The 26,737-nt window shown below is 38.8% G+C and overlaps 2 protein-coding genes across 7 annotated transcripts; one reads left to right on the plus strand and one right to left on the minus strand.

Annotated features, from left to right (window-relative positions):
* NPY5R (neuropeptide Y receptor Y5) lies at positions 1-6,107 on the minus strand. Of its 2 annotated transcripts, none has more exons than XM_047717759.1 (2): positions 5,771-6,107; positions 1-1,717 (listed from the first exon to the last, which is right to left on the minus strand). In XM_047717759.1, exon 2 carries the CDS (start codon positions 1,706-1,708, stop codon positions 368-370), a length of 1,341 nt encoding a protein of 446 aa, XP_047573715.1. In that variant the 5' UTR covers positions 1,709-1,717; positions 5,771-6,107; the 3' UTR covers positions 1-367. The 2 variants fall into 2 exon arrangements, with proteins under 2 accessions (XP_047573715.1, XP_047573714.1); XM_047717758.1 differs by lacking the exon at positions 5,771-6,107 and adding an exon at positions 5,504-5,743.
* NPY1R (neuropeptide Y receptor Y1) lies at positions 4,846-26,737 on the plus strand. 5 transcript variants are annotated; one of them, XM_047717760.1, is made up of 5 exons: positions 16,646-16,980; positions 17,112-17,219; positions 18,416-18,626; positions 24,316-25,163; positions 25,270-26,737. In XM_047717760.1, the coding sequence occupies exons 4-5, from the start codon at positions 24,468-24,470 to the stop codon at positions 25,720-25,722; spliced, it is 1,149 nt and encodes a 382-aa protein (XP_047573716.1). In that variant the 5' UTR covers positions 16,646-16,980; positions 17,112-17,219; positions 18,416-18,626; positions 24,316-24,467; the 3' UTR covers positions 25,723-26,737. The 5 variants fall into 5 exon arrangements, with proteins under 5 accessions (XP_047573719.1, XP_047573720.1, XP_047573716.1 ...); XM_047717761.1 differs by having other exon boundaries at positions 16,646-16,929; XM_047717763.1 differs by lacking the exons at positions 16,646-16,980; positions 17,112-17,219 and adding an exon at positions 4,846-5,216.

Genomic DNA, 26,737 nt, shown 5'->3' on the forward strand with positions numbered 1-26,737 from the left:
ATATTTTTGTTTACTATAATTTTGAACCAAAAATACAGAGTAGGTTAGATACAACTTTTATTTTAAACAAAAGTTACAATTCATTTGTTTACAAGACAAGATGAAATGAACGTTAATACAACTACTTCTTAAAGTGAAATTATAGATTGCATTGACACCAACTTTATACAACTAAATGAATTCATCATATTATATATAACACATTAAAGTTATTTTCCACATATTATGAACTGACATTCAAATCCAGAAATCTGTTACATAAATTCAATGTCATGTTACTAAAATTTATTTAATTTACATACAGAGTTATTGTGAATATGATTTAGACGGTCTCAACATTTATTCTTTCCTTGGTAAACATTCAGAATTATGACATATGAAGACACTGTATCAGGGAAATCAAATCAGCTTTGATCCCATTATTAAGGAAGCCATACAGAATAGGATTAAGGCAACAGGACATCATGCCTAACAAATGACAAATGCAATACACCAACTTGAAATGCCTGTTTGAAATAAGGTTATCATTAAAATCAGTTACCACATGGAAAAGGTGTAGGGGCATCCAGCTAATGGCAAACACTAGTATCAGTATGGTCAGTCTATAGAAAACACTTCGAGATCTCTTTTTGATTCTCATGATAGAACGGTTTACTCTCATTTCATGAACATCTGAGTTTTCTTCAGGTTTCATCTCAAAGCAGGTGGGGACCCTTGGTATGAACTTACTGGATGAAGAAGGCTGACTTTTTACAGAACCAAAGTTTTCTGGAAGCATTCTTGAGTGATTCTCTTGAGGAGGTCTTGCTGGAGCAGGTAACACACAGGCTGTCTTCTTGCTGTATCTTCTTCTGTGTTTTCTGATGAATGAATAGCTCCATTTATGGCTGCTGGCAATTTTCACCTGAGGCCCACTCTTCTTGAATGGATGAAGAGTTAAGTTGATCATCTCATTTTCTTCTAGTTTGTTTTCTTTGTTGGACAACCCACAGCTTATACTCCTGCAGACACTGGTGTGACTTACAGTGAGACACACCAAGGGAAGAATATACTGCACTAGCAATAAAGAGATAGTAAAAGCAATTCTGTACGAATCAGATGGCCACGACTCAACACATAAATATCTGCTGCTCAGCAGTGCTGAACCAAACGTTTCCTGAAGTTCCACCAGACTGTGAAACACTGGAAGGGGAGAACAGATTGCAAAACCTAGTGTCCAGACGGTAGCAATCAGGAAGTAGCCATGATTTGCTGTTAAATTATTAGATATAGGGTGTTTTATCATGTGATACCTGACAATGGCAATTGATATCAGAATTAAAGTTGAGACCAGAACGGACACGCATTGAAGAAAAGGCATAATATGACACATGACTTTGCCAAACATCCACTGATCCAGCAGGACAGAGGTCAGTGTGAAAGGGGAGCAAAACAGCACAACCAAAATATCAGAGAAGGCCAAATTTCCTATGAGGAAGTTGACCGTCGTCTTCTGATTACGCTTTCTCATGAGAGCCATTAAAATAAGTAGATTGCCCATAAAACCAAGAAGACTTACAAATGTATAAAGTCCAATCAAAAAATACTGCAAGTCATCCACACTGCTTTTATAGTCATCCCAGATGGGGAAATCAGAATTCCGAGTGGCAGCAGTATTGTTCTCGGTGACAGGGGTCTTGTTATAAAACTCCTGGAGTTCTAAATCCATATTATAGCTCTGCTTCGAATAAAAAGACATTAGTTACCAACTTTAAAAAAATTGCATGACTACTATGCATTAATCCACTGAGAGGGAAATGAAATTTTAAAATTTGTTCCCATACCTTATTAATCTCCTAAACACACTTTCCTGAGGTCTTTAATTGGTTCCAAGTGCAGGGCAAATATCAGTCAATAACAATTACAGTAAGTCTAAGTCTATCGTCATTTTTATGGTGTGTTACCTTGTGTTTAAATAGCAGATCATGTCCTTTAGGTTTACATAGATATAATGAAAGGGAAGGAAAAGGCAAATGTATATAAAAACTTCAAGATATCTAATTTATAATAGCTCATTACTATGGTGTGGTCATATACTCTTACCTTAAACATTCATTTGTTTCCAACTTCAAGCAAGGTCAAACTTAAAAGTCACCTGTCCAGAAGTATTCCTTGATCTACTCAATTGGCTGCAAGTCTCCTCTTTGAAACCCCCACATTGCTCTGTTTACAGCTCTCTCGTGCTATATGTGACAATTTGCTTTGCAATGCAATTAAAAAACATAGCAGCCTACATTATCTATTAATAAGCAATGGAAAAGCAGAAAACTGCCCTTTACTCATTGTGGTATCTACCACAATACATGACCCAGTAACTCCATCATTGCAGGTGCTAAGTAAATATTTATGGAAAAATGAAAAACTCAAACAAATGTCTAGTACCCTAAATATTATCTAGTTTATGTATATTCCAATGAAGCTTCTCAAGTGTAGCTTCTCAAATGTAGAAACACTATCCCAGGAGTTAGTCTATAGTACAGGCACTTACTAAGTGTTTATCAAGCTGTACTATTGACTATGTGTGCACAATAGTCAATGGCAAAGTCATTCCTTGATCAATTCTTAGTCCTTTGAGATGTGCCAGATTATCATAGTTAGGATAGCCACTGACCAGCTGGTATTTTTATTTATTTTTATTTTTTATTTTATTTTTTTTTGACCAACTAGTATTTTTAAAAACAAAATTTACCTGTTTATTTTTTAATTTAAAAATTGAAAACAACTTTCAGCTTTAGAAAGATTGAATAAATTCATATCATCTGAGGAAAATTTATATCTTGAAGTTAAATGTAGAAGTAATACTAATATCATACCCCATAATAAGTTTTTTCTTATGTTTTTCCCTCTCCTAATGCTCACTCATCTAACATTCTTTTATTCATTTTATTTTGGTGTGATTGCAGTCAACCTTGTGCTGCTTTCCCTGTAGTCCCAGGCTAATCCATCCCACCTCCACACAACCATACACACACCTAATAACATGCTCTACACTAAATGAGCATTTTGTGAATCTTTGCTCCAGTGACTTCTTACAACTGGAGGTACTGCAAATGGGGCCAGGGGGAAGGAAGGGAATGCTAAGCTGTTTCTTTAACTTGCCATCTTGTTGTATGGAGGCCAAAGGCAGGATACCCAAGATGGGCCACGCAATGGCAGGTAGATTATTTTGAGCTGAAAATAATCAAGACCCAAAAGACTCAGGTAGAAACTCTGACCTCCTCACCAACTGCCTAAAAAAATTTAGATAGAGGACCTGTACGGGGAAAAGAGCTATTTATAGAGATTCCTTTTTGCCTAAGAAACATATGTGCACAACAGGGCAACCTTCATTTTCCAAACATCTCCTATCACCTTCCTGCCAATGGCTCTTCTCCCTTACCCCTCTCCTTAGTTCAGGATGACATATATACCTCATTTTGCCTGTCTTTGGAATTTCCATGCCTGTGCAGATTCCCTGTAGGCAGGAAACTAAATTTGATTTTCTTCTGTCAATCTGTCTCATGGAAATTTAGTTCTTAGTCCAACTAGAAGAACTTTCGACAAAGAAAAATTTCTTCCTCCCTGACAATAGCCAGGGGATATTTCAAACAGTAGGAATTATTTGTCTAATAAGATTTGTCTTGTTGTTGTTGTTTTTTTTTAATTGAAAATCAAAGGTAGAGAAAATGAAAGAAAAAAACACACACAAAGGATTTTTTTTCTTAAATTTACTCCTTCACTTCTCTGAAAAGAACCATAAGCAAACCTATAATGGAAATGTAGATCTGTTTAATAATTATCTGCTTTTCAGCAAGTGTTATAATGAACAGTGTACAATTTTATAAAACATAAATACTTTATACATAAGAGTAATGCAATATGTGTGCTTTTCTCATCTCAGAGTGCTAGAGAAACTATGAAATGTAACCAGAAAGTTTTAGAAATGAAATATTATTTTAGAAGAAATTCAATATTGACTGTGTGAAACCTTTGTTGTGTTTGCTTAGACTTTTTTTTTTTTTTTTGGTATCTAGTTTTAGCTCCCACCATCCGAATTCCCAGGCTGCAACATCAAACTTTAATCCTCAGAGTAAAAAGTGAAAAGTTCTTTGTCAAACTGTGGTGACTTTTAGAAAGCAATGTCTTTGTAGACTTATGTACTTTTCTGATATCATAATTTTCTTATAAAAATTGATCTATAGGTGACACCAAGATGAAAGAAATCTTCCAAATAGATTTTAGGTATGTTAAGTAGATAGTTCTTAAAAAGAATAGGAGGAACTGCTGGGAACTCAAAGGATACTGAAAGACAGCTAATAGATTTAAATAAGGTTCCTTTGTTAGGATAATCTCTGTCTTATGATAAGGCACATCTTTTCACAAAGGATGACAGTCACACACAAAAGAATAAAATATATGTTTTTTTCCCCTTCTAGCAATGATAAAATATCAGCTATTGGCTATTTTGCTACGATCCTGGAACAATGGCGAGATTCCATATTCTCAGATATTCCCATGATTTTATTTTTAAAGCTAAAATCTGGCAAAATTTGAGTTGGAAAGATAAATACAGCTTTGCTCAGCTGACAAACACGCAGGCTCGCACCACGCTCTCCTAATTCTAACAGCAGAGTTTCTTTTCCCTTGAGAAATCTGAAATGTAAAATTGCATTCCGGCTCAAAATTCTGCTGAGAGCCTCAAGCTATTCCATGGTCTCTGGCAAAGTCTTTCGACTTTGATCCAACACGATGGTTAAGTTCCTTTAAAAGATAAACTAAAGGTCTGTGAACTTGGGGATAAAAAATTCCTTGTTTCTGGAATTCAAGGTGTGTACATGTATGGTATTGCTCGCATTTGTCCTATGAAGCCACCTTGCAAACAGGAACGCAAATCCAGGCGCGCAACTGCCTCCAGGTCTGCGGCCAGCTGCGGGACTGCGCGGCAGGTGCACTGACCGAGGGGCGCCCGGTGGACTGCGCCCCAGGACCGCACCAGAACCCGGCTACGGCTGTGCACTAGCTGAACACCCTGTAGGCTGCGGTCCCCCTGCCTCGGATTCTGCCGGGCTGCACTCGCGGCTCGCCCCCAAGGGAAGCGCTAGGTCCCCGCAGAACCCCCTCCCGCTAGCTCCTGATCCAGCCCCTGCGCGGATTCCGGACACTCCTCCTGGATTCGGCCAGCGCCTGCCCCACCCCGGGTGAGTAGTTGCCCCGAACCAAAGAATTCCGCTTGGTCCCTTCCCCCTTTCCCTTGACGCCTAACAATTGTCTGTTCCTTCCACCCCAAACCCCCACTTTTCCAGTCGCTCTGCCTTTGGCTTCCCCACTAGCCCTCTCGGGAGCCCGGACTACACCCGGGACCCGGGACGGGTGCGGCTCCCCGGCCCCGCACCGATTCCTGCCCGAGCCAGGAACGGCCTCAGCCCCTCCCTGCAGGCCCACCCCCGCGCCGAAAGGAGCGGTGGGGAGAGGCTGAACCCGGTACCTCGGGGCGCCCGGGCCGGTGCTGGTGCCTCCGCTCCCGGGAACGCGGTCGCTTCTGCGCCCGGGCGGCGGCGACTGCAGGGGGAGCACCTGGAGGTGGCGGTGGGGATGTGGTGGGGGTAGGGAGGAAGGAGCGGGGAGCAGCGGGGGTTTTAGAGGAGCCTTGGGAACACGTGACTGTTCCCGGGACCCCGGAGACCCTGCACTAGGGCGCCTGCTCGGCCGCAGCCTTTCCCCAAGCCCGAGTTCGGGGCATCCCAGCCCCTACCTTGCTGTCTGGGGCCCCAGGGAGAAGCTGCAGGCCCTCGAGATGGCACCCCGTCACTCTGGCCTCTGGTTCTTGGCCGAAGCCAAGTTAACTTGCCGAGCAGGAAGATTTTTGCCGGTTCTGTCCCCAGCCTGGTGAAGTGAACTCGGAGGAGTCTTGAGCTGATGTGGGAATGAGCGCTGGGGTACCTCTAAGAGCTTAGGCTCCATGAGAAAAAGCTTCAAGGCCCAGGTTTTCTCTTTGTTCGAAAAAAATAAAAACCAAAACCAAAACAGAATGCTGCTCTTTTTGCGCCTTTTTGGAATGAAGAGGGGAGAAGTCTAGGCAGGAAGGCTGATCTGAAGGGGCAGGAGACACAAAGGGGTCAGAATAGGAAAAAGGGTTTATTCCCATTCCTAAGGAGAAGTAGTTGTGGGCGTGGGCAAGCGGCGTGGAACTGGGGAGTGAGGTTGAAACGGAATCCACGTTTCTCAGGACTGTTGGGTAACATAAAGAAGATGGACAGAGCCGGGTTGGGGTGGGAGAGAGGTAAAAAGAGTTGTCATAGGTTTTTGTTGTTGTTGTTGTTTTTAAAACAGCAACCAAAACACACTACAAAATTTGGTCCTCTGTTTCTCCTCAACGTGATTTCCGTCCCAATTGTTTCCAAATCTGTATTCCAGGTTTGCCTTATTTTTGTTAGTCATTCGTTGGCAGGTATTTTAGGCTTCTCTGTGCTCTCCGTGTATCTGTATATGTGTGTGTGTGTGTGTGTGTGTGTGTGTGTGTGTGTGTGTGTGTGTAGGAGGCAGGGAGTGCAGAGAGAGAGAGATAGAGAGACACTGGAGAGATTGGAAAGAGGTCCATATGTTCTTGAACATGGCCTTGCAGGTGAAAGATCGTATTTCTTGTATATAAATAACAAAACTGAAAAATGATCACGTGACAATCATAGGATCAAGGATTTGGTGATGAGTGTAATCCCATGGGACTGGTACTCTAAACTGGGGAGGACTGTATCCCTTGGTAGCAATGCAACTTGTAAATCTAGTTTCTGGGGGCAGCAAACCCCACCTGTTCCCCAGAAGTGGACAAAAATTCTTGTGCCTCTTCTCTCCTGTATTTTAATATTCAGTATTCGAGGAAACTATATAGACGTCATTGTATTGGCAAGAGAGTCATCCAAGAGCTCTTAAATACCTCAAGTAAATCCAGTACCTATTTCATTATTTTCTGTCTTATTTCTGGTAAACTAGTATATTCTCCCCCAAATGCTGGACAGAATAGGCAGTCTGAGCAGGCCCACTGGTTCCTGTAGTTGGTAAGCTAAGGGATTATATGTGAAGAAGGGATGACTGGTAAGAAAACAAAGTTTGGTTCTTAGACTTTCTTAACTCCAACATCAACATGGTCAATCCAATACACATTGTCACATAAATTTCTATTCTTCCATCCCTTGCATGGTTATAATACATACTTACTTCAAATATGCTTTGTTGTTAAAACAACTTCCAAATAAACCCCTTTGTGACTATCTTCCAAAATACTAACCTATGCTTCAAGCTTTTGTATGTTAAAAATACAAGATGGATTTTTTTTTCTTTTTCATAAATTTGTTATTTCTTTTGATGATGTTGACCCTTAAATTTAAGTAGCTGTTGTTATTATTGAGTATTAAAAATAAAAGGCCAACATGTCATTGAGATGAAGATTCCAATTAACCCACCTTTTTCTTCCACTGCACATACAAGCATGCAAGCCTCAAAAAGCCTTCTTTAAATACACATTCAATATATGTGGAGTAAACAAATTATTTTAAAAAATCCTTCTTTTGAAGATTTGGTCAACTTGAAAATTCCAACAATATGCTACATAAGAAGTTATGAAGATCTGTGTGCTTTTATCTTCAAATTTCCCAGGAGGGATTCAAGACTAATCATCATCACTCTTTGTAGAAGATAATAAGTAATTTTCTTATTTTATGGAGTAAATTCAAGCAGGTAGAGTACTACCTCTGGGAACACAAATAGTAATGTCCACCTCTGCTCTATGTATTTTTTCCTACTCACTACTTATAAAATGCTCATTTGGGAAATTAAGCTGGATTTTATGTGTGCTACAAAATTAAACTGGCTATTTTCCAGTTTTCCTGGTTCTTCATCAGTTATGAAAGAAAGCATTTCTATAAAGGTGAAAGTTAAAACCTCTTGGGGCTCTTATGACAAATTATTGAATAATAAAACACTCTCCAAACAATGCCTGGGGTAACATTTCTCTGAGGAACCCGTCTATGGTTTTTGTCAAAATTATTGCTGCATTTTAATAACAGCTACCATTTGCAAAGAACAGTTACTAAAGTGCACTGACATAATCTCAGACAATATGTGATCTTGGTATATTAGTTATCAGAATAGTGGTGATTAAAAAAAGTTGAAAAATAGTATTATTTTATTCGATGCATTTTTTTCTGTGAAGACTTTAGTAATTCATTAAGAGTAAACATTTCTTTATCCACTGTTTCTATCATGGTAACTTTAATCCTTAATTCTTAAAAGACATGCAAAGGGCCATTTCCACATGTTAGGAAAATATTTTTTATGATGTGCATCACCACTTTGATTTCTTTGGAATTGTAATAGTTTGTCATATGATCAATATTTAGGACTCAAAACAAGGAACTAACATAATTGTGAAATACATGCAGTTTTTTAAGGAACAAAAGCAATTTTAAAAAAAGTTAACCTAAAGTTTTGGGTGCATAGAGACATTTTCCCAGAAAACTCAATGATAATTTTGAGGTCCTAAGGGGGCAGGATAAACATATTGATAAGCATTTTGATAAGCATTTTGCTACTTAAGCAATACTATATCTTTCCTTTTGATTCCCTAACAATTAAATCATTAAATATAAAGCAGTGACTGATTTCCAGACAGAATGTACAGTTCTTTTTTTAAAAATAAATTTTCCAGGGCGCCTGGGTGGCTCAGTGGGTTAAGCCGCTGCCTTCGGCTCAGGTCATGATCTCGGAGTCCTGGGATCGAGTCCCGCATCGGGCTCTCTGCTCAGCAGGGAGCCTGCTTCCTCCTGTCTCTCTGCCTGCCTCTCTGCCTGCTTGTGATCTCTCTCTGTCAAATAAATAAATAAAATCTTTAAAAAAAAATAAAAAAAAATAAATTTTCCATGTTAAAAAATACATACACACACATATATATGTGTGTGTGTGTGTATGTATGCATATACACACAATCACATATCACAGATGTATTTGTATAATGGACACTTGTCAGAACACCTGGATTTCATCCAGGTTTTACTCCAATTTAATGGACAAATTAATTTAGACAAAACACTTTGACCTTTGTAATTTTCACTTCCTTTGTAAAATAAAATGTTCTAACTAGTAGATATGTAAAGTCCTTTAAGCTCTGACTACATATGACTTTATGCCATTAAAAAGCATGCATTATAGATATATGTGTAGAAAGAGAAACTTTTTGGATCTTTAGAAAAATTTGATGATCATAGAAATGGTTGCTGTCCATATTCGAAAAAAAAAGAAATACTGTTGATAGCTTTCCATTATTACTGGCACATTCTCTTCCCTGCAGCTATATTAACAACATAATGATATTTGACTCTTCTTTTAAAAAATTGTGGATGTCTTACATATCAACAAATGATTCTTTATCTAATTATATTATTTTAAAAATTCAGCACAAAATATATAAAAGAAGAGAACATAGATTCCTTCAGAAGCATAATATTTCTATCAAATATTTCTATCATATAAATCCATATATAGACCATATATTCTTCCCTGTTGTAAATCCAAACAAAAAGTGAAGATGTTGAAAAGTATCCCCCCAATATTGCTTTTTAAAAAATAAATTTTCATTTCTTAGCTAAGTTTTCATGGTTAGTATTTTAAATCTACTTATAAGTCTAAATATAACCTCACTATATTTAAGTGGAAATGAAAGAGAAATAGTTTATTTGTTTTGGGTATGCTGGTTTGTTTTGAATAGTTTTTAAAAAGAATGTTTAGAGAACAGTTCAAATCATAAGCCCAGAATAAAAAGTTGATGTTGTTAAATGATATGCTCTTCCACAAGGTATCTGTTACCATATTCTTACTCTTATCCTGTTAATGGGTAATTCCGCTTTTAAAAAATATTATTCAGCAGGTAGAGAAACTCATAAGACACTTTTCTGCTGGACATTATGTGCATTTTTTAAAGATTTTTATTTATTTATTAGAGAGAGAGTGAAAGCGAGAGAGATCACAGAGGGAGAGGGAGAAGCAGGTTCCCCCTGAGCAGAGAGCCAGATGCAGGGCTTGATCCCAGAACCCATGACCTGAGGTGAAGGCAGTCGCCTAACCGACTGAGCCACCCAGGTACTCCCGCATTTTTAAAGGCAGTAGGATTCATTTTTCAAGTTTATACTTAATAAGAAAAGCAGAATTAACACATAAAGGAAATTTTTAAAATGAGAAGAATCGTCAAGAGAAGTATATAGTAAGCATATATATGTATAAAATATATGAAGAATTTACATTTACATTATATATATGCTATATAATATATAATGTGTGTGTATAAAAGAGCAGTAATTCATCATAAATAAAATGCCCAAGGTAGTTTTAAATATTTCAGATGAACAAATGGGCTTGGTTTGTGATGTTCATAATTTACGTTATCCTACATTATTCTTTGTTCTTCAATCCTTCAACAGAACTTTTTTTAGTATCTTATGATTTACCAGACAGAATTCTAGGCTGTAAGTTTAAAGAGGTGAAAAAAGTAGTCACTGCCTTTCAGAGATCACAGCGTGGGTCTGTGCAAATAAACAATTCATTACATCTGATGTACTAAATCCTATGTTAGAAATAAACTTAGAGTACTGCAGGCATATGAATAAGGCACATTCAGCCTATGGGGGTATTTGGGGATATGGAGAGAAATAAAATAGGGCTTTGTAGTCGAGAAGCTACTTGAATTGAGGTTTGAGGAACTGGTGAGAGTTAAATCCCCAGATGGCAGGGATGGACAAGTAAGAGGTGGAGAAATAGCATGAAGGTGAGAGAGGAAGTTAACAGTCAGAGAAGTGCAAATAGTGTGATGTGACTGAGTGTGTGGGAAGTGGTGGAGGGTGATACTGAAAATATTGGTTAAAAGGACATTGCACTTGACAGGTCTGGAGAGCAATTAGACTGTTCAAACTGAGGAGGGATGTAACTGGACCATTGTGAAAACCACTGAGGCAGAAAGACCCTTTAGCAAAGAAATAAGTAGAGCTTGATGGTGTGAAGGAACACATTGGAGAGATGTTTAAGAGATAAAATCAATGGGAATGTGTGAACAGTTGAATTTAAGAGTGTGAGAGAAACACGGCACAGTTCTTAGATTCTGGTTTGAAGGATGGAGATGATGACAAGACTGAGATTCCTGTCCACTGGAAAGCACATTTGCCAAGGAAACCTGAAAGGTATCTGTCCTTTAGATGGAGATGTGTAGAATTGTGAGCCTACAGACAGGTAATTGGTGACAGAGGGTATGATTATGCATTAAGGTTAAAAAAAAGAGAGAGAGAAGATTAAGAATGAGGTCTCTCGTAAATTTGGGGATTTCAGGTAAATCAGGGAAAAGATAGGACCACAAAAGGCAGTAACACACAAGCTTTTGGGGGGTGGTCTTGGACAGGGTTGCGTGACAGGGGAAGTTTCTCCAGACAAGAGGTCTTCCAAAGACAACAGCATGGGGCTACCATCCAGAAGGGAGATAGGACAGGGGGTTCTGGGGGAGAAGGGGAAAATAGAGAGTGAGTTCACTTGCCTAGGTGATATCACTCAGTAGCAAAGTGGGGAGACTTGGTTCAGAGAGCGCCAAAGCTCAGCAATAATTTGCTGTCTTTTATGGCAACAGGATTTGTCTTATCTCTGGTTAACAGATGATGGGTGCAGTTTCTCAGGGTATGAAAAGTAGATGGGCTGTAACTGGTTAAAGCATATTTGTTTAGCTTATATTTAAAGCAATTAGATGTGTGGGAACTTGAGTTTGGTGCTGTCTGGCTTTGGGCTATTAGTCCCAGCCTGCCGTGCGAAGAAGAAAACAATATGGGGGCCATTTTAGGCTAATACACAGGTGCTATTTCAGGCCTGTTTATATAGCAGGGTCCTAAGGAGGGAAACACCTAAGAAGTAGAGGGAGACAGCAGAACCTAGGAGAGAAAACTGAGGAACATCTAATAAGGAACAAGGAAAGCCTGAAGTGTGGAGTTCATGAAGTCAAAGGAAAAGAAAATTCCAAGAGCACAGGATGGTCAAGAGAGTCAAACACAACATAAAGAATAAATATAATAATGTCTGAATTGTTTCCACTGGCTTTGATCATTGGTGTCATGGCAGTGATGGTTTCAGGTGGGCCATATTTGAGGAGCAAATACGGGGATAGTAAATGTTTGTTTTTGGAGAAGTTACCAGGAAAGAGAAGGCAGCTATAGAAACTATGACATGGGTGAGGGAGTTACAATGCAAGAAAGAGCAATTTTATTTTTATTTTCATTTTAGTGTTTCACCAAGAAAACAGAATTGTTAAATAAACTGGTGTTATAGTTATATTATTTTGTAACAAACCTCCCAAATTTAGTGGAATAAAACAACAACTCACTCATGAATTTTATGTTCATGGATTGAGTGGGAGAGCACAGTGGTGGTGGCTTGTCTCTGTCACATGGTGTTTGGGGTGTCAGCTGGGAAAACTCTGGCCTAGGCTGACTCAAAGCCTGGGGGTTGAAACAGCTGGGACAGAGGAGTCACTGCTGAAATGAGGGATGTAGAAATGAGGGAGTAAGTGCTCTATGGCTTTTACTTAGAAGGAAGGAGGATTCTGTTGAAACTGAGGGTATGAGATAGGAGATTGGGAGAGAAGGGGGACAATTTGAAGTATCTTCTAAAAGGAGAGAAATAGGAAGTCACTCAAGCCCAAGAATTTCTGGGTAATATTTAAGGCTCACCTAAGGTTCTTTTTTGTTTTGTTTTAAGACTTTATTTATTTGTCAGAGAGAGAGAACACAATTAGGGGGGGTGGCAGAAGGAGAGGGAGAAGCAGACTCCCCACCAAACAGGGAGCCTGATGCAGAACTCCTTACCAGGACCCTGGGATCATGGCCTGCGCCAAAGGTAGACAATGGGTTGAACCACTCAGGTGTCTCTCAGCTACAGTTTTGAATAATCTGTGCAGTTCAGTGATTTCTATCTTTATGCTATGCTAGTAGAGGGTAGTAGTCAAGCAATTTCCTGGGCGCAGAAGAGTCTGATTATACCCCAGCCATCCTTGGATATTTATCCTCTTTCTAGATTTCTATGTATCTGGGGAAAGAAAAGCAATATCTAGACTTTAAACAAAGTAATGAAGAAGGGAAACTTACCTAAGCAAAGTGACACCTAGGAACATTTCATACCACCTTTGTCCAGTTTGTAATGTTTATGTGGACATAGGAGTCTTTTTTCAATTTTTCCTTTGGGAAAAATTGCCCTATCTCAGGGATGTGACATAGATTTACATTACGGAGCCAAGTCTGATCTACTGATATTGGCTGCCTGTAGGGTTGTGTTGTGTTGTGTTATGAAAGGGTCTAATATTAAGGATGAGATTTTGGGGTGGGGGTGCTGTGAGGTGGAAGTGGAGCCAGATGAACTGTCAGAGGTATCTGTCATAGATGATGGCAGGTCTGGAGGCGGCATTCACACTTGCCTTCTCACCAGCTATTCCCACTCCATACCTTTGAGTATGTAGATATGAAGGGAATAGTAATAATTATCATCAAAAGCAATAATAGTAACATTCACAAAGCTCTGTTCATTATTCCATGTAATAAATACACAATGTGACACTTTTGTAAAATAACATTACACTTTTGTTGACTGTCTAAAGGGTGTCAGACAAGGTGGGATCTGCAGGAGAATGTTTGGATATTTACTAAATAATTTTAAGACCCTAGTCCTCTAGAGTCTTATTCTGACAGTTTTAAAACAAATCCTCTGAATTTGTAGTCTATTTAATGAAATGAGAACTTTCTTAAAGTGCATTCTCATTTCAAATCAAGAACAAATCCATAAATACTACTTAGTTTCTCTACACAAAGAAGGTAATTGAATTGCTTGCCCACCTACTTGTATACTAACATTTTAACGAACTTGTTACTTCTTTCTGTGAGTTAATTCTTAAAAGACAATTAAATTAAGTGATTGTATTGACCATTTGATTATATTAAGCAATTTAGTCAAAACTCTTTACCTCCCATATTTCATTGGTTCTAAGATGAGGATTTTAAAAAAATATTTTAGTACTCTAACTTTGAGATTCATTTACAATAGGTTATGTGTCATTGATTTACTGGAAGCATTTTCTTTCTTCTTCAGTGGTCCATAAAATAATGTTGCAATCTATATTCTGTGACATCACTGATTCAAATAAACGCAATAGGTAAGTTACAGAAAGAAGGAAAAACTGGCACCTAATTAATGCATAGAATATGAACTGATTCACCAACATGGTTCATATTAAGTTTTACCCCAATGGAATTTTTTCCTTCAGTGGCATCCATATAGTTTATAGTTTTCATATGTAGTGTAAATGTCTATCAAGATTTTTCTGAATCATAATTTATGACAACTTTCCTGTATCGAGCCTAATAGCATTTTAGAATCTTTAACCGTTGCAGCAGAAATTTATCAGGAGACCAAAAAAGAAGGTACAATGGATAAATTCCATCAGCAAATATAGTGATACACTTTTATCTATGCAGTCATTGAATCATGCTATTTAAAGGGCCAGACAATGTTTTAGATGATAAAACTAAGGTCTATAGAGATTTAATGAGTAGAGCCTATTCTTCTGTTTAAATGATAGAAAAAAAGACTTGCCCAAGAGCACATTAGAACAGGTCATTAATTTAATTCTCTTAGTCATGGCTTATAGGCCAGATGACAATGAAATTTCAGAAAGAAATACATGAAATGGAAAAATGTTCTCTCTCCCTAGCAAAGATGAGGTTTTATCTAGCTTGAATTCCAAATAAGAAAGTATGCAATTGGCTGTTCATTAAACAGTAGAAAAAGAAGTTATCTTTATTTCACACATATATTCTCTTTAGTATATCTTTTGAGGAATTCAGATTACTCTTTAGCACATGTCTTCTGAGGAACTCAGATTACTTTATGTCAAACTTTCCATAAGATTACATTATAAGAGGATCTTATGATGTATTTGGTTATTATATATGTTGAATTTTTTAAATTTTACAATTTAAAAAATTTTATTTGTGTTTTACACCGTGGAACAGTACTTAATAAATGATATTTCTTGAGAATTATACAATTTGTTGCTGTTGTTGAACATTTTGAAACTTCTTTTTGTACCACAAAATTTGACATAGAAAAGTCTTTGAGACCATTGATCTTTCAAAGATTGGTATTTGATATTTAATATTTCAAGAATGCAGCTTTATAAATTTGCCTTATGGGTGACAATTTATAACAATTCAGTTATTAAAATGGTAAACTACATGAGCCACAGTAGTTTAAGCATTATTATAGACATGCCTTTATTAACATTTTGGAAAATACAGGAAAAAAAGTGTCTAATGAGTCCAGATTACATATTCAACTCCAAAATATTTGCTGACATAGTAAAAATGCTACATAAAAATGTATTCCTCAAAGAAAATTAGATAACTTAATTTTTAATTCTTGCAGTAGACTGAGAACAGTCAATTTGATATCAGAACCTTGGGGCAAACTTGCTTCTCAGAATGTGACTTAAGGGAATGGAGTAGACAGAAGGCAACAAGAAATCTAAAGAGTTATTGCTCTTTAAAAAACTGAAGTTCCTAAGTTAGGCTTTATATTTTTGTCCTTGGTTAAAAAAAAGAAGAAGAAAGAAAAGAACTTAAAAAGAAAATATATATGCCATTTTACTGTTTAACCAGTAGTAGGATTTTGTAAAATGTATGCTCACATCTATTATTGTAGTTCATTTATTATATGAGCATGATATTTTAATTCTTTCCCTTTTCAAGTGTATAAAAATATTTCTAATGACAAATAATTTAGAAATATTTCCTGTGGAAAAAAAACCCAGAAATGTTTATATCACTATATAAATAAACCAGCTATGACTTATACTGCACTTTAAATAGTGTTTATTTTGCCTAATAGCCAGAGAAAGAAAACATTTTTTAACAGTGTAAAGTTCAGGTCATTCCATTTTCCTTGAAATTTTGTTTTGTTTTAGTTTGAAGACAGAATGTGATCATAGTTGTTATTCTGCGCATATCCTAGGCAGTGTTGTTTATCTTTATTAGGAACACTTTTTATTTTCTGGCAGCTTGATTTGGAAGAAGTTGTATTCATCCTCACCAGTAAACAATTATTGTGTGCATGTGTTTGTGAAATACACAACTTTGGTTTTTCAAAGTGGAACACAACTATGCAAAACATCTAAGATCAGTGTATCAGTAATTATCCAGAATCCCCCAGCACCATGATGGGTTTGCCACTGTCAAGGTCCTCTTGTGTACATGCCATTCTTTCCTTCATAACGTTCAGTACAGCAGTAGACTAAGCTCTGAGGAAATGGCATTGACTCTTTCTGACCAGTAGGGAAATGTTCCGTTCATCGTGCTCCCCTAAAAAATGCAGCTAGGCACTGGGAACAAACCTGACGGCATTTTCTCAGTGGACAGAAAGGACTGCAGGGTCAGGCTATCTCCTCCGAGATTTGCTACCCTTTTTTTTTTTTTTTTTTTTTAATAAAGGTCTTCTCTTTGTTCCCTTTTAAAATGGGGAAAAGCCTTCTCGGCACTGGTGTGAGAAATATACAAACGTCACAAAAGAAAGGGAGAAACCTATTAGTGGCATGGTTGCGGTGACTTCCACGCTTCCTTTTCTCCCAAATACCAATATCCCTTTCATTCTGGAGTTCGGCGGCCGCTCCCGCTTTTCAGCCGGTTATAACTTCGGCCACAAGATGGCACTGACCCGCAAACAAAGGGACACACAGCGGCTCCGACTTTGGAAGAGCCTCCTAAAATCGTCTCGCCTTCCCGGGGGTCGAGGAGTGTGCGGATGAGTGCTTACTTTCCTCTGTTCCGTGCGTCTGTGTCCAACAATGTGCGGGTATGTTTAACTGCCCTTCTTTCCAGAATTCCTAGGCAACGCGCCCCAGAGGTGGACATCCAGGCCGGGGTGGCTGCGGGGGGAGCATCGGGCGCTACTCGCGGGGCGCCGTCACGTGATCCGGGGATGAGGTGGAGTTCGGCTTTAAGGGGGCGTCTCTTCCTATCTTCATCAATCTTTAGGATTTGAGCAGGAGAAATTCCAGCGGATCTTTTCTCCCCTCTCTGCTCCCTTCCGTTACCGTTCTTCCCGCTTTCATAAACGGGCGGAAAAGACGAATCCAACGGAGGGTAAGTTTCAAGTTCGCACCTTTTAAGGGACTTTTTGGGAAATCTCTCGTTGATGGCGTGAAGGATGAGAGAGGAAATAAAAAACGTGCGAGTGCCCGAAATTGACTCTGGGAAACTGAGGTGGGGCGCGGCTGGCCTTTCCCTTGGGCTCTCGGTGCAGGCAGGTCGCAAGGTGTTGCAGAGGATCGGACCGCTCCGGGACTGCTGCCCGTGGATGCGGGCCGACGTTAGGAACCGGGAGTTGGCGGCATCCGCACACGCTGCTGCCCCAAGGCTTCTGCACCGGGGTACGAGTTCTCCCCACTTGGGGTTCTCCTAAGACCGTCTTTCCCTGACCTCGCTTATCTTTGGCGTTTTTCTGGAGCTGGCTGCCCAGGCGGCCGCGCTGGAGTTTGAGCCGAGGAACGGGTCGCTGGGATGGTCTGGTGAATGGGGGGGTTTGGCCGGCGGTCCACCTTGGTCCCCCTCGCGCCGCACGTGTTCCGCAGGGAGCCGGCGAAGGCGCGGGCTTGTCTGGGGGGTCGCGGACCTGAGCGCAGGCACGGTCTCCCCCGGACACTTGTGGGTTCCGCGTATCTGGCCAGAAAAGGAGCCCCTCTCCCTCGGTGCTGACCCGTCCAGTCTGTGCGCCCTGGTAGTACACCCTGAGCCGTATTCTTTCAATCATTGAACTCTTCAGCTGCTTTTAGAACAGCGATGACGGAACCTGGCAAGATGAGGATATCGGGTATGGACGAGAGGTACAGGTGGTTTAAGAGTGTTCCCCTGGTCTCCAGGTAGACGAGAGGCGAATGTTTTAAGAACTGATGTTTGTCACAGAGAACTGTGTTTGGACTCTGCCCCCTTTAAAAAAAAATTTGATTGGTTTGGATGCTTTTGTTTGCCAGTCTCATCATCATAGGTAGAGATGTTCCTTGATAGATGTAGATGGGTGGCAAACGGGTGTTTGTGAAGGCGTGGGGGGTGGGGAGGGCGGGACGGTTAAGGATGAGGAAAATTTGGGGCAATTCACCTAGTTACACAATATGAAAAAGGTGGGCATGTAAGAATGCCAATAGGAATTTTGATTGAACCATGCCATTTCTTTCTCTGCCAACTGCTGGAGCACAGAAAAACCTAGGGGAAGGCAGAGAGGGAGTGTGTTTTGACATTTATTTTTACTTTTTCTTTCCTTCTCACCCCCCTCCCCACCCCAGAGTGCTCAGATTTGTCATGCCCACCTGGATCCTGTGCAAAAGCCTAACTCACTAGGTGACACGCAGGCAGGGGGGCGTGCAGAGCCTGCCTGTCTCTACCTGCACAGAAACGTAGAAGCAGTATCTGGCAGTCCCAAGACTCTAGAATGCTTCCCTGGTGAAGAAGAGAGCAGAAAGCGATCCAGCCCAGCTGCCCACCTCTGACTAAAGCGTGAGTGCTTTTCGGGGGGTGACTACTGCATTCTGAGTCTTCCCTTATCATTTTAAGGCAGCTGTCGTTGAACCAGGGGAGGAAGAAACAGGATTACGTAATCACACAGATAAACTAGCAGTAACTTGGGGAGGCTGTGTGTAACAAGGCTGGCATTTCTTTTCCAAAACAAGTAAGGTGAACAGACAGTTCTGAGGTATGAAAAAATGTATCTGCTGCAGACTACGACCAGCAACTTGTATTTTCAGGTAGTGACAGCACTAAGAAAGGCAAGCAGTGAAAGGCCAGCATTCTCATTGGAAAGGAGAAGGAAATTTCCCTTTGAAAGGGGACTAAGTTTCCAACTATTGATGCATGTAGTATCTCTATTTTGTCTCAAATTGCTCATAACAGCTATATTGAGATTTAATAGTCTTTAATTTTTGCAGTGTCTGTAGTTGCATATCTTATTTTAAATATCGGGATGGTAACTATCAAATTATTTTCCTTTCCGAAGATAATGTATATAAATTCCTTCTCAGTATTATTTTCTGACAACTATTCTTTCTTGAAGTTATACTAAGGTAGGCTGAAAATACACATTTTATCCAATGCAGAACTGTTTTACCAAACTAGAATGACTATCATATATGCACTTAGAAAAGGAAGCTTTGCAAATACTTAAAAAAAATTAGTTTACATTTTCTGTATAGCTAACTTAACATCTACTTAGTAGAAAGACTACTGTTCCTTACCAGAGAGTGTCCATCAAATATAATTTCAAAGGTGTCAGAGTTGAATTTCAGTATTCACCTAAAACCATAAGAAACTGCCTTTGTAGCCCACACACTGTATTATGTATTGGGTCTTGTCAAAATAAGTCAGTGGGTTTAAAATTTCTATTTTTCTTCCTTTCCATGGTAAACACTTTAGTCCGTGCCTCCGTTATCTCTAATCTGGATTATTGTTATTAGTCTCTTAATGAATCTCTCTCCTTCTTCTCTTTCCTATCTTAAGTCTGTTGAAAACAGCAAATAGAGTAACATTTAAAACAAGCCATATAACTTCATGCCTTTACCAAAAACTCTCCAGTGATTCCTCATCTTTCCCAAGAAAAAGTCAAACTGTCCCATGGAATAAGTCCTTAATGTAATCTGTTCCTCTTCAGTTTACCCTTTCTAATTAACTTTCTACAAGTCTCTCCCTTATTTATTGCACTTCTCATTGCTCTTTAGCATACCAGGAATACTCCAGCCTTAAGGATTTTATGTTTGTTCTTTTCACATGGGATGCAGTCCCTGACATATCTACATGGCTTCCTCACGCACCACTTTCAAGTCTTAGTTCATATGCCATCTTTTCAGACAAGCAGAGGCCTTCCTTACCACCCAGTAACAAAGTGTAACTTCCAACAACCCCAGTTCCCCTTCGTTGCTTTTTCTGTGTAACACTTACCATCTGCCATACTTTCCCTTTTGCCAATTTATATTTTCTTGGCTTTCTTTGTCCACAAGACTAGAAACTCAAAGAGAAGGTCACTGTTGTCTCCACTAAAACCATGCCTGACACAAACTAAGTGTTCAATAAATATTTACTGGATGAATGAATTTTCTTTCAGAAACAATTCCTTTTTTATAAACATGGAAATGGAATATTTCCCCTTAAATACCTGACCTAATATCGTGAGTATTATAATTACTATTGATCAGCCATGTAAAAGGACTATGACAGAATTCAGTTATTGATGTTAGGATTAATTCACACAAGAACGTACTATTCCAGCCATGAGCCTACAATGTCAGTCAACACATTTTTGTTCTAAATTTAGTATTTGGAAGGTGCTATGAGGTATATACACTACCTACCTTAAAAAGATTATAGCGTAATTGGGATGAGCCAGTTAAAGATTCAGGGGCACTAAATGGTGCTTTGAAAGATGGGTAGCATTTGAATTGGTGATAAGATAGAGTACCCAGCAAGAGCAATGGCAGAGACAGAGATGAATGCAGAAGCTAAAACAGGCTGGGGGGCACGTGGTGTACTGTGAAGACACTGACCCACTTGGAACAGAGCATTCACCATGGGGCTCTTGGGGCAGGAAGTAAAAGGCAAAGGGAAGCAAAATGTAGAGGTCTTCAAGTGTTAGGCTGAGGAATGTACTCATAGTGTCTTTTTCCAGGATACTTATTTCTCTGGTGTGTGTAGTGACAGGGAGCCATGAGAAGTTGTGGGATAAAGAGGATGCACTTTCCAATCAAGCTAGTTTTACTTTAAATAATGAAGAGAAATTCACAATTAACTAATAAGTCATGTTGAATAACTTGACAGCAACATGAATATGAGGTATGATGGGAAAATTTTCTTGAATTCTTCAGTGAGGAATTTGTAAAGAAATGTTAGATTATTACTTACTTCTTCAAGGTTCGTTCTCAGACACTAAGAAGAAGATTATTCACTCTGCCTTTAGCATTTATTTGACACAGAAAGAGAGATCACAAGCAGGGGGAGTGGAAGAGGGAGAAGCAGACTCTCTGCGAGCTGGGAGCCTGTGTGGGATTCAATCCCTGAACCCTGGGGTCATGACCTGAGCTGAAGGCAGATGCTTAACGGACTGAGCCAACCACGTACCCCATGCCTTTGGCATTCTTGAGAGATAAAGGGTGATGGCTGCATGAGTTCAGGAGCCATTACGTATTGGTTGTTGCACAGAGGAAGGGAGAGCCATACTTCTAAAAATGTTTACACTGTATGGTAACTAACATAACATAATTACAAAAAAATAAAGAAAAGAAAAGAAAGGAAAAACAAACAAAAAGTTTACACTTGAAATCATTCCTAGTCTTAATTCTTCCATTCTCACTAAATGTTAGAAACCTTTATTTTTTTAAATGTATTTTTTTAAAGATTTTATTTATTTATTTGACAGATAGAGATCACAAGTAGGCAGAAAGGCAGGCAGAGAGAGAGAGAGAGAGGAGGAAGCAGGCTCCCTGCTGAGCAGAGAGCCCTATGTTGGGCTCCAACCCAGGACGCTGGGATCATGACCGGAGCCGAAGGCAGAGGCTTTAACCCACTGAGCCACCCAGGTGCCCAGAAACTTTTATTTTTATTCTTCAGTGTTCTGAAGCCAAGTTGTGTTTTTATAATAAAAAACACCTCATATTCTAGAAAGCGAAAGCACTCAAGGAAATTTTCATTAGATGTGCTTCTTAAAAGGCAAATGTTCACTAAATTTCTTATCTCCTTTGAAGTGGAAGTAAATCTGCATGATTTTTTTTATTCTCATATAAAAAAAGAAATAAATGCAATTCCCTTTCTTAACACAGGCACAATGGCCTGTTAATTAACATAAGAAACCCTGAATCTCATATATTTATTTAGCAAACTAGAGGAAATCAGATTTTTTTAAAAGGAGCTTTTCATCTCTAAAAACCACTGTCTGTAATTTCTCTTGTTGGTTAGAAAAGAGTCTTTGTATCACAAAATGCTGTGAAAGATCAAAATTACCCCAAACATGTAGGTCCCTGCCTTGTATCAGTATACAGTCCAGTGGGGAGGGAGGATATTTACATGTATAAAACCTTAGAAATCCTTTGAAAACTGCTGATGTATTAAAATCCTAGAATCTTAAAGGTAGAAGGAATTTCTGTTATAGCCATTTAAATCTCCCACACAATGTAAGAGCTCCCCAAAAGTCTTTCATACAGTAGCTGCAAACTCTTGTGTATGGAGCATCCCAGAGTTCTGCAGGCAGTTGATTTTATTTCATTAAACTTTTGTTCCTCATAATGATGTGAAATTTGTTTTTTTTTATTTTTAATACACACTGTGTTATACTTTCCCTGGTCCTATTTCTTACTTGTAAAGTTAGGTATGATATTTTAAGCCCAGTTCCCTAGGGTACATGCTACCCATTCAAATATGAGAAGACGTCTATACCATTCCTAGTCTTTTCTGGATTAAACGTCTTCTCTCCCTTCCACAGTCCTTCATATGACAAAGGGGTTTTTTGTTGTTGTTGTTGTTGTTGTTGTTTTCAATCTATTTTATTTCTTTTCAGTGTTCCAGCATTCATTGTTTGCACCACACCCAGTGCTCCATGCAATACGTGCCCTCCTTAATACCCACCACCAGCCTCACCCAACCCCCCCAACTCCCCTCCAAAACCTTCAGTTTGTTTCTCAGAGTCCAGAGTCTCTCATGGTTTGTCTCCCCCTCCAATTTCCCCCAACTCATGTCTTTGCTCCGTCTCCCAATGTCCTCTGTGTTATTGCTTATGCTCCACAAGTAAGTGAAACCATATGATAATTGACTCTCTCTGCTTGACTTATTTCACTCAGCATAATCTCCTCCAGTCCCATCCATGTTGATAAAGAAGTTGGGTATTCATCCTTTCTGATGGAGGCATAATACTCCATTGTATATATGGACCATATCTTTTTTTTTTTGAGTTTTTTTTTTATTTATTTATTTGACAGACAGAGATCACAAGTAGGCAGAGAGAGAGAGGAAGGGAAGCTGTCTCCCTGCGGAGCAGAGAGCCCGATGTGGGGCTTGATCCCAGGACCCTGGGATCATGACCTGAGCCAAAGGCAGAGGCTTTAACCCACTGAGCCACCCAGGCACCCTGGACCAAATCTTTATCCATTCATCCGTTGAAGGGCATCTTGGTTCTTTCTGCAGTTCAGCGACTGTGGCCATTGCTACTATGAACATTAGGGTACAGATGGCCCTTCTTTTCACTACATCTGTATCTTTGGGGTAAATACCCAGTAGTGAAATTGCAGGGTCATAGGGAAGCTCTATTTTTAATTTCTTAAGGAATCTCCACACTGTTTTCCAAAGGGTGGAAACTTGCATTCCCACCAATGGTGTAAGAGAGTTCCCCTTTCTCCACATCCTCTCCAACACATGTTATTTACTGTCTTGTTAATTTTGGCCATTCTAACTGGTGTAAGGTGGTATCTCAATGTGGTTTTGATTTGAATCTCCCTGATGGCTAATTATGATGAACATTTTTTCATGTGTTTGTTAGCCATTTGTATGTCTTCTTTGGAGAAGTGTCTGTTCATATGTTCTGCCCATTTTTTGACGTGATTATCTGTTTTGTGTGTGTTGAGTTTGAGGAGTTCTTTATATATCTTGGATATCAGCTCTTTGTAGTGACAAAGGTTTCTGATATTTCACTGTATTGATGATCCCCTTTTGCATATACTTGTGCTAAATAATGTCTGCCTTAAAGAGCAGTTCAGTATATGGTGGAGTTTTTAGTACAACTTAATGAATTAGTTCATTTCTATAGTAGGAGGAAGAATAAGGGAAATTTTTATTGTTGTTTTTCTTTATTTCATAGCTTATGTGTTAATCTGTGCATTATTTTTTTCCATAATCATATTTTTATAATGTTTAGGAATCTGTAACATTGGTTTCTATTAAACTTTTGGGGGTAAGATTTACACACACCTTACTAATTTACAGACTACTACATTTTGCTGAATTAAAATGTAGTAATTGCAAGTCCAATTAAAAATATTAGAATTGTTTTTTAAAAAATGTTTGCACTGTTTCTGCTATTTTAAAAAGATGTTTTTACAGATTACATTTGTTTATTTATTTCAATGTCTTCACTTAAAACAGTACTATGAGTCAGAATTTATACTGACTGCTCTGAATAAAATTAGTAATGCCATTGGTCATTTTCTCTTTACAGATTGTTCATTTCAAGGGAATGAAGAATTCAGAATAATTTTGAGAAATGGATTGCAATATGGAGAATTAAGAAAAAGCTGAACATTTGATCTGCTTTGAAGAAACATATTTTCCATTTGTCTAGTGTAATCTATAACAGCCAAACCAATCAAAATGAATTCAACATTATTTTCCCAGGTTGAAAATCATTCAATCTTCTGTAATTTTTCAGAGAATTCCCAGTTTTTGGCTTTTGAAAGCGATGATTGTCATCTGCCCTTGGCCATGATATTTACATTAGCTCTTGCTTATGGAGCTGTAATTATTCTTGGGGTCTCCGGAAACCTGGCCTTAATTATAATCATCTTGAAACAAAAGGAGATGAGAAATGTTACCAATATCCTGATTGTGAACCTTTCCTTCTCAGACTTGCTTGTTGCCATCATGTGTCTCCCTTTCACATTTGTCTACACCTTAATGGACCACTGGGTTTTTGGTGAGGCAATGTGCAAGTTGAATCCTTTTGTGCAATGTGTTTCAATCACCGTGTCCATTTTCTCTCTGGTTCTCATTGCTGTGGAGCGCCATCAGCTGATAATCAACCCGCGAGGGTGGAGACCCAGTAACAGACATGCTTATGTAGGTATTGCTGTCATTTGGGTTCTTGCTGTGGTTTCTTCTCTACCTTTCCTCATCTATCAAGTATTGACAGATGAGCCGTTCCAGAATGTAACACTTGACGCATTCAAGGACAAATACGTGTGCTTTGATAAGTTTCCATCGGACTCCCATAGGTTATCTTATACAACTCTCCTCTTGATGCTGCAGTATTTTGGCCCACTCTGTTTTATATTTATTTGCTACTTCAAGGTAAGAAAACGTTTCCCCCTACCGCTTCCATTTTAACCTTCTTTCCACAGAATTCCATATTAAATTCGTGGTTCTATTTGAACTTTTTTTTCCCCCCTCTCTGTAGATATATATACGCTTAAAAAGGAGAAACAACATGATGGACAAGATGAGAGACAATAAATACAGGTCCAGTGAAACCAAAAGAATCAACATCATGCTGTTGTCCATCGTAGTAGCGTTTGCAGTCTGCTGGCTACCCCTTACCATCTTTAACACTGTGTTTGATTGGAATCATCAGATCATTGCTACGTGCAACCACAATCTGTTATTCCTGCTGTGCCACCTTACAGCAATGATTTCCACTTGTGTCAACCCCATATTTTATGGATTTTTGAACAAAAATTTCCAGAGAGACTTGCAGTTCTTCTTTAACTTTTGTGATTTCCGGTCTCGGGATGATGACTATGAGACAATAGCCATGTCTACCATGCACACAGATGTTTCTAAGACTTCTTTGAAACAAGCAAGCCCAGTCGCATTTAAGAAAATCAACACTGATGATAATGAAAAAATCTGAAACTCCTGTAGCATATGGTCCCAGATGACATCTGTCTAAAAACAAGCACAACCTGTAACATCTTTTCATTACCTATTCCCCCAGGGAATGAGGTTATAATCATTTAAGAAAGACCAAGATTTGCTTGTCTTGCTTTTTACTGCTTTTATTGTAGCTGTCATAATTACGCTGGGACAAAATGTATGGGCTTTGGAAACTTCTGACAATAGTTTTGACCAGACATCCTTAAAGTGCTTTTTGTAAACTTCTGCATATGATACAAAGACTTTTATATTCAATTTGTTGGAATGAAGTTTCTTTAAATTATTACTATTGACTGACTTTAGAAGCACTGCATCTGAAACTCATTAGGCCAGGCCATCCTGTGTTGATTAGATTAGATAGTCATTGGACTGGGCAATCTTGATGTAATGATAGACATATTTCAGTCTGTTACAGAGGTGATAGCATGCAAAAGCAGCATTCGAGATGTGGAGTTAAGCCTACGTCTTGCAGACCTACAGTCTGAAGTCACCGAGTGGTTTGCATTTTTTTTTTTTTTGGTGTAAGACCAGATTTAATTTGCTCCTGATTATCACTTGAGATAAAAATGTATTAAAAAAATACTTCTCAGCTGTGAATATCATGGGGAATTGGGCCACCCACAAGAATTAAGTGGGAAAGCAATTCTCTAACTTCAAAACTATTTTGGTACCTGACAACCAAAGGATTTCAGAGTAATTAATTTAACAAGCAAATTAGTATTGCATCATATATTTGAATTGTATTCATCAGAATTGTTGGTCATGAGGTTTTCCATTCTTCACAGACTGTTCAGTGTTGTCGAGCATAAATCTATATGTGACTCAAAAGACATTTCCAGCTTACAATATATAAAAACACAAAGTGTATTTTCCATACATCAGTGCCTACAAAGTAACACATTTTTAACTTTTTCAATGTCCATTCTTTAAAAAAGGACACCAAAGTATGCTGTTAAAAGAATGTTCACTCTGGCTAGCAGGGCTAAATACCT

This window comes from Lutra lutra, chromosome 2, assembly GCF_902655055.1.
Source record: "Lutra lutra chromosome 2, mLutLut1.2, whole genome shotgun sequence".
In the NCBI taxonomy this organism is placed as follows: Eukaryota; Metazoa; Chordata; class Mammalia; order Carnivora; family Mustelidae; genus Lutra; species Lutra lutra.

Excerpts from the sequence above, each read along its gene's own strand:
- NPY1R (XM_047717763.1), top strand. The coding sequence starts at position 24,468 with ATGAATTCAACATTATTTTCCCAGGTTGAAAATCATTCAATCTTCTGT. Across the intron at positions 25,164-25,269 it reads TATTTATTTGCTACTTCAAG|ATATATATACGCTTAAAAAG; the intron begins GTAAGAAAACGT and ends CCCTCTCTGTAG.
- NPY5R (XM_047717759.1), bottom strand. The coding sequence starts at position 1,708 with ATGGATTTAGAACTCCAGGAGTTTTATAACAAGACCCCTGTCACCGAG.